Source organism: Erithacus rubecula (assembly GCF_903797595.1).
Source record: "Erithacus rubecula genome assembly, chromosome: 16".
Taxonomy (NCBI): Eukaryota; Metazoa; Chordata; class Aves; order Passeriformes; family Muscicapidae; genus Erithacus; species Erithacus rubecula.
Genome location: NC_136668.1, coordinates 14629884 through 14645427, shown reverse-complemented (window position 1 = coordinate 14645427; position 15544 = coordinate 14629884). Strand labels below are relative to the sequence as shown.

Here is a 15544-nt window from a genome sequence, read left to right as displayed (position 1 = left end):
CTACTACAGCCCTTTAGGAACAGTGTTCCCACTCTAGTCAGCAGTCAGAACACCAGGGCTTTAATTCCAGTCTTTAGATGCTACCAGAGAATAAACATACTGAAAGGAGACTGAGAAACACTGCTGGAAAGGGAAAAGGCTCCTCAGACCACACTCCTTCTACACTGTGCCTTACTGAAAGCCAAGGTCCTGGCTTGCTGCTCATACAAGTCTCCAAAAATTTCTACAGATGCTTAGAACCTCTAAAGGAGGAGGTTTTTCCAGAGGGAATTTTGGGCTACAGTTCCCCGAGAGCAAAAAATCACTCCATGAGCAATGAAGTTTAGACTTTATGCATCACCCTTGGCACAGCAATGTTCCTCCAAAGGGGATTACAGCAACAAGAGACCATCAGTCTAAAGGAATGTCACTGGTTAGAAGAACACACAGCAAGGACCCAAGAGAAGGAGTTGTGGCCTCCTTCATTAGGACAAAAGAGGCATTCTGTGCCAGGATCTAAGAAGGACCACCACAGCCTATAGAAAGCAAACAGAACCAGGTCACTGGAGACCCTTGCACCTGCCCTCTCTCCCTTCTCAATACATTTTAATAGTCAGTGAGTGAAGGATGGCAAGAACAAACAGAGCAACAGCCACTGACTGACCTTTCCATGCTGCCCCAAGCGCCACTTTCCACTGAACTTGTGTCACTTTCACTTAAAAAAGCAGCATCACAACCTGCCACTTACCTGACTTCAGGAATCCCTCTTCTGCATCTGGAGAAGCAGAAACTTCAGAAACATCCGAGGAAGACAGAACCACCTCTGGAATATCTGAAGATCCTCCTGGAACTTGATTAGGGGGATCAGTGGAGCGGGATCCCAGTTCTGAGAAGGAACACTCAGCTTCAAGGACAGGAGGGGACTCTTTGGTTGAAGATGGAGTTGAAACCAAAGAACTTGGCCCCCGCTGGGAATCTCTGTCAGGACTGCATTGTGCAGGAACACCTCCTTCCAATTCAGACCTCGCCACAGAATTCACCTGGCATGGTGAAAGATGTTGCTGAAAACATTCATCCTCATGGCACTGCACACAGCAAGAACACTCAGCCACCAACATAAACACACACAGACCAGAGCCCTGCAATAATAACCACAAAAAGCATATTGGCCTTCACCCACCTTTTGCAATTGCTCCTGGCCCTTCTTTGATTTTTTCTTGGGTGCAAACAAGTGATCATATTCTTCTGCATATTCCAGAAGCCGTTTACTCGGCTTTCTAAGGCGCTTCCTCTCTGAATGTGCTAAGAAAAAGGAAAGCAGCTTCAAGACTGTGTTTCTGAGAGGATCACAAGTCATCTCTGGATAATAGCTGTTCTGCCTTCTCTTCCAGAGGTTTCATGTGGGCAGAGCTGATAATTCTTTCTCTTTAGGACAGCCTAAAGAATTTCTGAGTTTCCTGTTTTCCAAAATCCCAACTTAGCAGGGGGTTTTTAAGGACATCAAGCAGTTCAGGTAAGAAATCAAAACACATCAGACTGAGAGGCTCCTGAAATTTCACCCAACATGTCCCTGCAAGCTACATCTAACTTGCCTGTAATACTTCTACCAGAACCAGAGGCCATTAGCAACTCATCACTCTTTTGCTGTTTACCCAAACTCTTTTGGTTTTAGTGCAGGAGCACAGGAAAACAAGGTTTTCCCATAGCACAGTTCAGTCACTAGTTTCACTAGGAACACGTAAGCTTAATTGCTTCCCTTCCCCTCCTCCCTGGCATTTTTTTATATACTACAAATTCCCCATCTGCTACTGTGAGCTCATTTATGGCTTTGTTTGTTCCACAATGAGATCAGAGAGCCAGTGACTGCGACACTTCTTGTCTCTGCAGTGTGGCAGCATTGCAAGGTAAAAGGTGTTTCCTCACCACAAACCTAACCACCCATGCTACAGCACCCCAACACACCAACACATGCAAGCTCCAAAAAACTGAACCTGACACTGTACATCTCTTATCAGTAAACTGCAAAAGCAAGGTGATGCATATTTATGTCTTTTTCTCACTTCCCAGAATACCTCTGAATATCTCTGACTTTTCCCCTTTTTTAGCATTCAAAAATCATTAAATAATACTGCCCAAGGATTTCACCTAGTCATGAAAACACCTGTGGTCTCCTGGAAGTTTTGGAACAAACAATAAATACTCTCTTTGCTTCATTTCATTTGGAGGAGGTGGCTTTTTCTTCTTTAAAACAGAAGCATTTCATAACAAAGCATTTAAATGCAAGCTTCAGAACGGGGATGTTGGACAAGACTGCTACATTTTATTGTGGCTTTGTGGTTAAACAAGCATGAAAATGTCAAACTTGGCCAAAAGAGAAGAAAGAAACAACTTTCTCAAATACAGCTATTTTCAGCCTCTATTAACACTCTGCACAGGTGTCTGAGTGAAACACACATTTCAGCACATAAGCAGTAATGGGATGAGGATCCTCACCAGGCAACTATTTAGAGGCCCAAAGTCATGTAGCAGAGTACAAATCACTGTGCCAGAAGGGTTGGCTTATCTGCTTTTTGCTCCCAAAGGGAATCCTGTACAAGAATCCCAAATACAGACTGACAGTGGGAAATCACATATCTAACAAAACTATTATTTATAAAACTGGCTTACATCAGCCAATTCCACCAATCTTCACTTTTGCCTCATTTGCTCTCAACCACTGTACAAAGTTTGTGGCAAAATTATGCCCAATGCTGACATTTAACTGTAATGAAGACTTTATGTAGTTTGAGCTTAGTAGAAATGGCACAATTGTGACTAATCTGTTCTGATCTCTTACACTGAAACTGCCTGCTGTGGGCAAGGTTGGGTCACATCTTCTCAAAGAACTGCAGTCAGTCCAGCTTCCAGCATCAATTCCTCTACTTTCTAGGCCTTGCCCAACATAAAGGAATGGTCTCAACATAGCATTAAAAGTTTACTCAGTTCCACCAGCCCTGACAGCAGTGCAGTGCCTCCCCACAGCACATCTGTACAAAAGGGGGTGGGTGTGCACAAAGCTCACGTGCTCTTTAGGACAGGGGAATTAGTTTATGCTGCAGTTGCTGATCTGGCACTTTTGCCAGCAAATCCAGGCACTGCTGCTGCATCCCTGGGTGCAGCACCAAGACTCTGTACACTCCAGAGCCTGCTGCCTTCCTCTGCCACTACCCTCCTACCCCTTCACTGCCTCTCAGCACCTCCTCTCCCCTAGCTCTCTCTGGAGACCTTGATCTTCACCTCACACCTCACTGCAAGGATGCCTCAACTGCCAAACCACCATGAAGCCTCTCTGGATCTCAGTGAGAAGGAAGAACCTGAAGCACAGTCCAGAACATGCATCCTCTCACCTGCTATACAGAGACCTCAGTTCCCAAAAACACACAGACTCAGCCAGAGGAGTCAGTGAATGATTAAGCTGGTCATGACTTAAAACCAGAACTTTTACCCCATGTGTTACACCCTACAGGTTTGTTTTCTGTGCCTGCTGCAACTTGCCTTGGGCAGGTCCCACAATCACCAAGCCAGGAGCTGCCTTTGCCACAATGAAACAGAAATACAGGCTGCCTCCAGCAACCACAAAAAGCAAAATATACATATCTAAATGTGCACTGAGGGAACACATAAGTGACAATGCACACAAGCTCAAAATTATGATGAGTTGTATTATTTTATGACACAATTAGATTAGAGCAATTTAGTTTGGTAAAACCTATGCAAAAACTTAATTTTATTGGTTTTATTAAGGTATGTTTCCCCAGATTCCCTGCAGAAGCTGGAGGATGGTACATGTTGAATATGGTTCTGTTGGCCCTATTCCTTCCACACACCTTTTTACTTCTTCCTTTGGCTTTAACCTTATATCCCCACCACTGTGAGAAGTAGAGCTCTCTTGCCTTTTGGTCCTCAGAAGCCTCCTCCTTCCTAGGTCATTTCCCTTCCCTTCTGCCTTACTTCTGTCTGCCATATTCCAGACCCACCTTCAGCCCAGCCTCCCTGGCAGCTTCCCTCTCTTCTGTTCTCTTTTTCACCCCTCAGGCAGCCACACCAGAACTGTAAATTAGGACATCTGTGGGGCTTCACAAGGCACTATGAGCAGCTAATAGAATGTAACACTAAAACCCAAAAAACTCCCAACACATTGTCTTGAGGAAATCCTACAGAAAAAAATCAAAGACAAACTGTGTCAAATAGCACTATGAAAGATAAAAAACAGAGCAGCCATTGAGGCTCAGTTTCCTGGAACTTTCTAGCACTGACCTATCCCACTGACATCAAGCTTGTGGCTCTAAGGAGCACATTATGAAGGTGCAAATAAAATAAAAAAAAAATCCCAGGCTCAGAAGGATTCTTATTTTATCACTGTGGAATAGCTAAAGATTTTTAACATGTAAAATTTTCTGAGCGATAACCTGAGTACAAACTCATCATTAACCTGCCTCCTTTGTTCTCCATGCTTACAGAGAACTCAAACCAAGGTCCCACACTTTCTTCTGCTCAGACATAGACATCTTCACATTGTCACACAGCCACAAGTTCTGCAACTTATCCTTTAAATGAAAAAGTGTAAAATGTATACAAATACTCTGGCGCAAGTCCAGCTCCCTTACCTTGTGCAGAGAATTCAGACTGGGGAGCAAAGTTGCCAAGCTCTGTTTCTGAGTCCATCACACTGGTGTTTGGCTTACCACATACATTCAAACGTTTATCAACTAAGTCTAAACGATTTTTAAAGTCCTGAACTGCCAGGTCTCCCTCAAGCACCTTTGAATGAGGGGAATGCCTACGTCCCAAGCACTCATTTCCCTTCAGTGAAAAGCCACGAGAATTCAGGCCAAAGGCACTCTCCAAGTTTCCTTGTTCCCTAGATCTACTGATGTGCTTATTAGATCTAGCACTGCTTTGGTTAAAACGCTGCCATCGCTTTTTGGGTGCTACATGATTTGTATCATTAGACTCATCACCAAGAGAGCTCTCACTATTTGCCTCTGAATCCAAGTCTGGACTCTCCCCATTTTCAGCAGAATTGCAGCTCTCATTATTTCTACCAGCTTCAGGTCTCCTTCCAATACGACCTAAATTGTCATCAGATAAACAGGCAGAGTCTTCATCAGTTGAATGCTCTGTTAAATCAATACACTCTTTCCTCTCAGTATCTTCTGCCTCATTCCCTAGAGGACTGGTAACTGAACCTTGCACACGGAATGCATGTTCTCCTGAATCTCTGGGTAACCGACTTAGCAACTTACTTGGCCCTCCTGGTTTTAAGTCCTTTCTGTTTGAAACTGTTTTATCTCCAAGCTTTGATGACTGCTTAGATTTTGAACAGTTGCGTTTGGACATGCAATTTGTGCCATTTGTCCCAGAAACAGCAGCACTTGCAGGCTCCCTTTTACCAGTACCAATCCCTGTCACCTTGGCTGGAGGACTGCGTGAAAATGAGGAGTTGCTTATAGCAGAGTTTGGAGTTACTGTTTCCTGGACGCAATCTCCGTTTTTTTCTATTTTATATGAGGGACCTACAACAGACAAAGACTTGAGACCACTTGCAGAATTGCTTCCAGAACCATCACCTGTGCTGGTATTTCGAAATGGGACTATATTTTGACCAGTCATCAGTTGCTGCTCTTTTGTCTTACTGTCATGCATATCCTTCAACATCATTAACAAGGTGCTGAATTTGTAATCTGGTTCAATAGGCAAACGACCATGACCAGAAGCAGAAGAGAAAAGCAAAGGTACTGTGGCCTTTGGAGTGCCAGAGTCACTGGCATCATCATTCATGGACCGATAGGAGAGCTCCTTCAGCTCTGACAGAACGTGCTTCACCACGGCTGTTTCGATTTCAGCAGAATCCCTGGGTTTCTCATGCATGTTGTTTAACAGTTTCTGACCATCAACTTTTCCACTTCTCTGTAGAGAATCTCTTGGAAGGCCAGAGAAACCTTTGGTATCTGAAGAGCAGCGATTCACACCACCCTCCTCTTCTGCAAGAGAAGGCTCCAACCCAGGAACCTTTTCTTTATGTTTGCATTTTATACTCCTGATTCGGGGCAATTTCATGCTTTTTGATTTCAAGATTACTTGATTTGTAACAGCAGGCCAGGAGCTGTCCTTGGAAACACTTTGGGGGGTAGTGTGCTTGTTTGCTAGGGAAAGATTGTAATTTCTCACATCTGAAGAGCACTCAAGAGGTGTCAATGACATCTCAGCATCAGAGAAACCTACTTCAAGCTCCCCATCTGCAAATTCAGCATCAAGTCTGTCGGTTGCTGAACATCCTAGAGGTTTGCGGTCTCTGTGCAACTTCTTCCTGGACCTTCTGCTGCTCTTCTGAGAAAGATACATGGAAAGTTTAATATTTCCACTTGATGTCATAGGAAAGTCCTTCTCCACTTTATCTGAAGAATCACTAACTTCAAGAGCACTAGAAGCTCTCTCTGAACTTTGGTCCATGGTATCTACATCACTGTTCCCACCATCAGAGAGGGAAGAGGATGAATCTGATTCAGTTTGTTTTTTCTCAACACCAGCATCAGATGCAGAATAGTGTATTTGTAACTTGGAACTGCACAAAATGCCCAGGGAGCTCTTCTCTTTCTCAAAAGATGGGCTGGAAAACAAATCCCCTTGGAGGGTGTTTTTCAGAGCATCACTTTTACGATTCTCGTAGTCCGATTTTAAAGGTGTCTTTTCAAAACATCTTTCTCCAAGGGAGGAAAGCAAATGGTTTTCCCTGGTGCTGCTGGATGCTGTCAGGCTGCTGGCAATCCGGCGAAGCTCGTGAGACGCGTGTTTCTCTGGCAGGTCCCCAACAATCACGTTTCTAACTACGCTCTCTGGTGTTCTGTCTTTGATTTCTTCCCTCGATGCTTCCCCTCTTGCATCACTCTTTTTTACTCTAGTCCTTTTTCTGCTTTCAGAGGTTGTTTGCACAAGTGGGTTGATGTGCAATTTTCCTTTTTCACCGGCCACGTGTGTGGAGTCCAAGGCCAAGGATCTGAAGCAGCCGTTCAGTTGTGTGTCCCTCTCTGCTCCAGGGCCGTTGCTGTAATATTCCAACTGCACGTCCTTCTCACTGTCTGGCTCGCTGGAGCTCTGGCTACACTTCTGATCCTCTGGCCCCCCAAGAAGAATGTCTTCTGCCTGTCCAACACTGACTTCCCATTTAGCCCTAAATCTCTGAGGAACCTTAAAAGTTGGAGACAAAAAAAAGATAAAATTTGAGTAGGTAATTATTTTGAGATGAAGGGGAGCACAAGGCACAGAACACAGTGACATTCCTGCATTTTGCATCTTTAAGACAATCACATGGATTCCCCAAGACTGTGTCTGGCAGACATAGGAAGTACTGCCCCTGGGTAAGCACCCTGCATTCCAGCTGAATTCCCTGTGAATTCCCAGAAGAGTAAAAAGGTCCCTGGCAAGTACAGGTCTCTGAGGAACCAGATGTCTTGACATACCAACACATCCTGAACACAACAGCCTGTAAAGGGCAATGCATATGGTATGGATCCCTGGCACAGAAATGCAAAGCTACACCCAGTAGCATTGTTTTCCTCAAAATAACTGAGCTGACCTGTTTGCTGTGCTCATTGTTGATTCTTCCTGCATCCCCTGAGTTCAGAGCAGGATCTACCCTCTCTATCAACTCACCTTGGGACAAACATGAGATCCACACACATCTAAGATTTGCTCCATCAAGTTCACAATGTCCATTCCTGAGAATTCTCCCAGTTTAACTCTGTATCTTTGGAAAAACTAGAAAGCTCTCTGCATATTTAACAGGAACCTCTGCTAATACTAAAAATCAACAAGAAACTTGTTTTTTATCTGCATGTGTAGTTTTTGGCTGCACAATAGCAAACCAAAAGCTTCACAACTGCTCCTAAAATCAAAACCAATTCCAAGGCAGGAGGAACAACTCACATTGCTGACACTTCTTTTAACAAAAAACCCAACCAACAAAACTCTCATCTCAACAGACTCAAGAAGTTTTATGAAGCTTGATAGCAATCCAGCCAAATACTCTCAGCTTTGCATCAATTTGGGCTTCCAGGGGGGCAAACCTGGACATTTATGTGAGCAACAAACATTTGATACCCTCTGCTGCAGGCATGCTGGCACTTCATTTACATATAGAATGAGATTTCAGCCATGCAGCACTTCTAGGACCAGAGAAGTTACTGGGAAGCATGTCACTAGTTGTTGGAAGGGCTGAGAGCACAAGAAGTCCTTAAGGAAGACAGTGAACATGCCCTTGGAAAAGAAAAACCAAATAAGGCTGTTGCCTCCAGGGACTCACATCTGCAAGAGCACATTCAATCTGATGGTTCTGCACTCACATAGGTTATAAAGCTTTAGAATAAGAGAAAAAGAAAAAACAGATATCATTGCCTAGTATAACCATTTGCTCTCTTACAGTAACACAGTAGCCTCTGTAGTTCCTCACTTCAGCAATTCTAACGAGTTAATTTCTGCCGTCACCTTCCTAAAGACATAGACCAGACCCCTGTGTCACATTACATTAACTGGCTACAACTGCTCAGGGCTGTTATGTTTGGAAACGGAGATGGTGCGATGAGCCACAAAACTCATTCCCACAGGCTCACTGACAAAGCATTTTCCAAGTCAAATTATAAGTCCTAACAGGTTTCTATAAAGAGAGTTACTGAAGCAGTGCTAAAAACCCCACTGTTTTATCTCAGCCAGTGATCTAGTGAAGCATGCAACTCCACCTCTGATGCAGATCAGCCAAAGGAGGCTGCCAGAGAGCACAGAAGTTTTTTAGCAGTGCTGCAATCCACATCAGGAGAGGGCTGTGCAGCTGAACAGATCCCACACCAACAGAGCCCAGATTCCTCTGCCTTCCAGAGCTGTCCAGGGCAATAGAAGCAGCAAGGCCACACCCCAGCATAGAAGAGAGCCTGGAAACTCCTGGCAGTTTATAAACTATGCTGCTGTAAGGGCACAAAAAATCCCTTGCCCAGCTGCCTTGCTGCAGTCAGTCTCACAGAAGCTGTCAAAGTACAAATTCAGGCATAAAGGTATATTTTGTGCTGTGCAGATTCAAAGAAATAAAAACATATTACAGAAAACAGCTCTTTCACCTTCTGTTTGTAGCCTTTTTCCTTTTGCTTCCCTCTTTTCCGGAGAACAGGCAGCTCTTCAAACTGATGTCTCCCTTCAAAGAGGACAATAGCTTTCCCAGCAACCCAGGCTTTCTCTGAAGGTTCTCCTAAGGCATCCACATAGTACTCTCGGTATGGTTTCTGATTGGAAACTATTTCAAGAAATTTAACAGAATTAACCCCTTGTATGTAACAGAATAAAGACACAAAAAGAAACACAGGAAACAATAACTGGAGAGGTAATTTTCAATTGCATTTTGCTTAACAACATTCTCACATTAACTGGAGATTTCTATTCAAAACGAAGGGAGACCCCTTTGGTTGCTGCTGTTTATATTCCATATTGCTACTCTATTTTTAAGTTGTTTGGGCTTTTTTTCTTCCAAACAATTGATTAACATGCCTATGACTGGTCATCTTCCTACAGCGAAGACTGCTTGTAAAAACAAAAAGGCAAAAATATCTAAATATTTTTTCCTTGAAAGACACAACACACCAGGCACAACATTTCTTTTCTGCTGCTCCCTGATTAATGATTAAACAGTCCAGAGCACTTGACCGTTGGGAAAACACAACAGTGCTGGCAACACCCAGAACTGACATCCTTGTGGACAGGATTTACTCACACAGCTTGAGCCTCCCCCATCACAATACATCCCATCTTGTTCAATGTTTTAGTTCCAAAAAGTCTTATTTAGGACACAAATATGAACAGCAGCATTGAAGCAAACACATGCACACACACTGAAAAGATTAGGTGCAACATGACACAACATTAGTTGCAATGAGTCTCTCCATACTTCAGGCACAGAGGTACAGAGAAAGAGAAGAAATTCAATCATAAGGGTGCATTCAAATATTCTTTAAAGGTACTTTCTATGCAAGAATGGTGAACCCACAGGTACAAATAAGAACTGAATCAGTGCTGGTGGAAAAGGAGAGGTCACAAGCATTAGAACAGTGCACACAACACTTGGAAAAAAGGGATAAAAACTTCTCCCTGTAGTTTGCTGCACTGTATTAACCTTCTCCTGGAATCACCTTCACCCTCTGAACAGGCAGATTACACTTGCAGCCCATTTGGTTTGTACTGCCTCTTCCAGGGTGCCAGCACAATGTGGCAGCCTGGCCTTAAGTGATGCTGAGATTGAGATTCTAACCAAGATCACTGAGGATGACAAACAATGAGCAGAACAACATCAAACCAAAGATCACAGGCTTCATCCACCCCATCCACAGTTCTGAGACTTAAGCCACTGAGCCTACACCCTCCAGCTCCAAAAATCTTCCAAGTCAAGAGCTTGCTGAGAAAATGCAAACTGCCTTTAACTAAACACCATTCCTCAAATCCCAAGAGAAGAGCTTTCAGCACAAGTGACAAGGTTGAAACAACCTGACTTGTTTGGAAGGGCTTGTTCCCTTGGCAACAGGAGAGCCAGGGCAGTGGGACTGTCCTTCCTACAGTGCACACAGCCCAGCTCTTCCTGCCCAAAAGTGCCAGAGTTCAGATCCACCTGCTTTGCCACCTTGCCATTGGGAAGGGAGGACATTACATACAGCCACAGCTGGAAAACTGGTTTGAACACAAATAAAACAATGATGGGAGAGTCTACCATGTGGCTGGAGATCAGGCCCTCCTGGAACTTGCTAAGAGAGCTTTTCCCTGGGAGGAGAATACTGGACAGCTACATACATTAAATCCTGCCCAAAACTTCATGAGGAGAGACATGGGGGGAGAATATATATCAGCATATCTTCTGGAAAAACCTCTGCCAGGATTTTGAGAGCTGGAAAAAGACAATTTAAAACACCACATTCAGCATTCTTTAGAATCAGGAAAAATGCCTCCCAAAGGATGAAGGGAGAGGTGAAGAAAGAAGACTTCAGCAACCAGGCTTGGGGATGATGTGAGCATCACTTCATGTCTCTAGAGAAACAGCAGTGGCTCTGAGCTGAAGGCCACTCAGAAAGAACTCCACTCATGCCCAGCACTTGTGCTTAGGCTGGCCACAAAACCTACAGATAAATACAGCAGTGAGTGGCAATAGAGCCACTAGAGCTGTCAGTGGCAGAGGACACCAGTTCAAGGGGTTTCCAGTTGCCCACAGAACAAAAACAATCAGAAGGGGAAATCAGGAACAAATAAGTCTGTTTGTGGCAGCCTCCCTGTGGCATCTGGCATGATACTAAAAGCAAACAATACCTCACTTCCCTTCTGTTCTCTCCATCACTCACCTAGCTCTGTCATGATCTTTAAAAACTCTTTTTCCTTTCGTGGCTCTCTTCTGTGATCAAGCACACACATCTCTCATATCTGCCCATTTTTTCTCCTCACACTCAGCTTGCTCCCACCATACCCCAAATATTCACATATGTAGCTCTATCTCTTGGTTTTTCCAGAATTTCCCTATCAAAGTCCCTTGCTTTCTTGTGCCAAACAAGACCTAGAATTTTCACTTCCATGCACGTGCTCCCATCAAACCTTCAGGCATTTAGCAGCTACACTGCACTACCCCACACTCCACTCCTCAGCCTCTCCAGCCTCCCATTCTCCAATGACAACTCCCTGTGTCTTTGTACACTCCAATTTTCCCAGCTCTGCTTCCTCACCTGTTGCATCTTTCTGATCCATCTCCTTTTTCTCTGCATAACTTTTTTGAGAGGCTGCTCTTTCTTCTGCCATGAGCTTAGCCCAGTTATTTGCCCTTCCTACAGTCAGGGAAGAAAAGCCTAAATGTCCAACAGCTATCTGTGCCACTTCACCACCCCCAGCCCTTCTTCTTCCTGCCATCTCCCTCATTTAGCTCTACTTTACAGATCCAACTCTTGTTTTCCACAGCAGAGTCCATTTCTTCACACCTCTCAAAGGCCAGAAATGCTTTTAAAATTAATTAAAAACTACAGCATCCTGCCATACACAACAGCTTCACTTTGTGGTCTGAGTAGATACAGTACCTTTCATTTTTGAGTGACAGTCCAGCACTGGGTCATGACAAATTGTGCATGGCCACCATGGGCGTCTGTTGAACTTGGCCCAAACAAGATCCCCCACTTCATACTTCACTGGAGTAGGTTTCTTCTCGGCTTGGATCTTTGGGGAAAAATCAGAACATAAGAAATCACTAAAGCTCCTGATGCTTTTGAAGAGATTTGCCACCCCCCCTGTGTGCAGATTACACGGGACAGCAGAGACATTTACATTAAAAAGCAAGTCCTGATTTTACTTAGTGGCTCCTACACCTTCAAAGAACACAATGACTCTCCCCATTCTTCTGAAAGAACAAAACAGTAAGAGGATTTGAGAAGGTTTTTTGTTATTTTTTTAGTAAGTAACATGACCTCTGGTAAATGACTTCACTCAAACTTCACACATTTGAACAGGTAGATATCTGGAGTCACTACTAGGCCCCATTATTTTGCCAAATATATCAGTTTGTTAATTTCAAAGGTTGCAACATATGGAAAAAGTAGTAGTAAGAGACAGTGACATTTTCCTGACTGAAACATGATAAGAACAGCAAATTAAGTGTCTATCAATTGGGAAAAAAAAAAAAAAAAAAAGGCTGTTATGTACAAGTTAGTAACTTTCCTGCTTCTAGGAAAAAGCTTCACCAGAAAGCATCTGAAACCAAAGACAGGTACAATCACAAAAAAAAAAAAAAATCTTATATACTGATGTTTAGCTTGTATGAGCAGATCTGCTGTCACTTTGCCCCAAAACTACAAAACTAGAGCAGAAAGGGAACATCACAGCCATCACCCCCCTCTAGGACACAGACAGACACACTGACCTTGCCTGTCCCCAAAACCTGCTCACAAGTATCAACTCCACAGACACAATCACCCAAATCCACGCAGATTCTCGGGGCTGTGCAGCAGCCACAGGAACGCTGCAATCATTCAAACACAAACCCTAAAGCTGTTTAATGCCATTCCTGTGTCACTGCCCAAGAGCTGAGAGCAATCCTGTGCTGTTTGCAAAGCATGAAGCCTCTCTGGCTGGATGTGCTTTACCAGCAGGACCTCTGCCAAGGAGAGGATCTAGGAGCTTTGGTGTTGGGAATAATTGAGCCAAGATGAGATACAATAGGTTTTCAAAGGATACAAGAGTCCCTGTACCCAGCTTGTTTAGCAGCACCCACCAACATGCAGCAGGTGGGTTCAGCATTTTAGGAACTCCCAAGAAATACTCTAGGTATTCTTCTTGCCAGTAAGTACAAGCAATATGATCCTCATTAAAGCTGTTACAGCACAAACACACCTTTCTGCTTCACTTCTCCATCCTGCTAACCACCCTGCTCGAGGCACGTCTCTTGCCATACCCAGTTCAACATCCCAGCAACTAAAACACAACAGACCTCTCTAATAAAAGGTATATTCCATTTCTCATTGAGTTTTATGGCTCTCCTTCATGTGGTTAAAACACAAAAGAATAAACCCTGTCACATGGAAAAAAGGCACGTAATGATGCTACAGACTACATTATTGAAATTCTTCTCACTCACTCATCAAAAGCCACACAATAACTTATTGCTGAGCAGGAGTTCAGGAACAGGGAATGTGAACAGCACCAGGCAGGGAGAGGGTTGCAGCCCCTCTCTGCCACTGCCTTGCTGCAGCCTCTGTGTCTTCAGCTGTATCTGTGAGCACAGGAACCAGAGGTGCTGCCTTGGCTGCTGCTTTTAAAATGCATATGCACTTTCAGATGCAAACCCCTTCTTTTTTTGAGTCTGTTTCCTGCTTGAGCTCTTGTAAATGTGACTTTGGCCTCAAATTTTTTTTGCAGATTTCCAGCCTGGGCTTTGAGGAGCACATGTATATCCCAGCTGATTATCTCCTGTGCATACATATACAACAGATGAGCATCTTCCTGTCAACTGTAACCTGAGCACGATCACTGGACAGAGCAGTAAAACCTCACTGGAGATTTGCCAGAGCCATTCACATTGATCCACCTGAAGGACATCCACAACCCCTGCCCTTAGGCAAGCCTGCATTTAAATCAACTCTTTGTCAACCTCCAACAACCCAGCCCAGTGAAAAGGTGGCTTTCAAGAAACTATTCAGACAATGCCTAAACCTCTTTCCAAGAAGTCAGCAGCCATTCTCATTCCTGGCCAGTTTCCTCTCCCATTTCCCCAGCATTAGCAGTCAGGTGTTGGACTCACCATCACCCACCACAAAGTCCCCATCAGCGGGTCACAGAGACAGACCAGGAAGCATCATGTCCTGAGGGAGAGCCTTGTGACAAGATGCACAGCAGCAGGTCACTGTCTTGCATAAATTTTCCTCTCTACTCTTCCCAAATCCCACCAACCTGCCAGAGATGCCTTAAATTTGTTTTTCTTTACACATGAAAAGAAATCTGCTAGAGACTTAAAAAACGTGTAACACTGAATAACCAATAGCAGAGGAGCAAAACCAGCAGTTATTATTCTTTACAGGCACTTATCTGTACCTGGAAAACCTTACCTTTAAACTCTGCAGCTTGATGGAAAAATTATAGCCCCAAAGCATGTATTTCTTATGTCAGGATACCACAAATTTCACTCCTATAAAAATTAGCATTTACTATGCCAAGATCAAACTGCTGATAAATCCTGATGGCCAAAAATCTAGCCCTGCAAGTAACAGTGACTTTTCTGTGAGCTAGGGAAAGCCCCATTTTTTAAAAAGACAAACTTCACATGTAGTTCCCTACATCTGATCACAGCACCATTTGCCTTCAGAGCATGGAAATATTCAAGTATTTAAATAACGAGAAAATTTGTGAGATTGCAGATTGGATAAGAGCCATGTTGCAACTCTAGTGAAGATACACTGAAGAAATTAAACCAGGTAAGAACTTTGGTTAGTGAGAAAGGAAAAGGCAAGGCCTTCTCCACTGAGGAGAAACAATACTTTTGTATTGTCTGATATTCACTTCAAGGGAGTCAGTACTGTCTACTCTGTTATCAAATATTTGGCATTAATTTGCTGTTCAGATGGGATAAGCTGCAGCCTAAACTTGAGATTATATGCAGCATTTCAGATTACTCTGCTATTTTGGACAAAACAAGACTGTACTACGCAGATGTTTTTAATCAAACCACCTAAGACCCAAATGATCACTGTGGAAGGGGTTACAATCCAGAATTCAGCAGCAGGATGACACAAAAGCCACCTGCAAAGTCACCTCCTGAATTTGTACCATGTCAAACAAATATATAGCAAATAATGAAACGTATCAAGCAAAGAGATCTTAAATTTCCAAGTGTTTTTATTTTGGTAAACATACTGTCAGTCCTCAACTGTCTCTCACCAATCTTCCTCCACTGAAAATAACCACATCATTAAAAACAAAAAATAACCCTTACCCAGTAACCACTCTTGGCTCCATCACTGGAAGTTGTTGTTCA

At 43.6% G+C, this 15544-nt stretch overlaps 1 protein-coding gene across 8 annotated transcripts in view; it reads right to left on the bottom strand.

Moving 5' to 3' along the window:
• NSD1 (nuclear receptor binding SET domain protein 1) overlaps positions 1–15544 on the bottom strand; it is an 86333-nt gene that overhangs the window by 57308 nt on the left and 13481 nt on the right. For 7 of the 8 annotated variants that reach the window (XM_079319593.1, XM_079319589.1, XM_079319590.1 and 4 more), the window contains 5 exons: positions 12102–12237; positions 9126–9298; positions 4626–7206; positions 1160–1281; positions 728–1019 (listed from right to left, as the gene is read on the bottom strand). In XM_079319593.1, coding sequence (XP_079175719.1) covers positions 728–1019; positions 1160–1281; positions 4626–7206; positions 9126–9298; positions 12102–12237 — 3304 coding nt within the window. The remainder of the gene's footprint in view (positions 1–727; positions 1020–1159; positions 1282–4625; positions 7207–9125; positions 9299–12101; positions 12238–15544) is intronic. The other variant, XM_079319595.1, reaches the window with a different exon arrangement.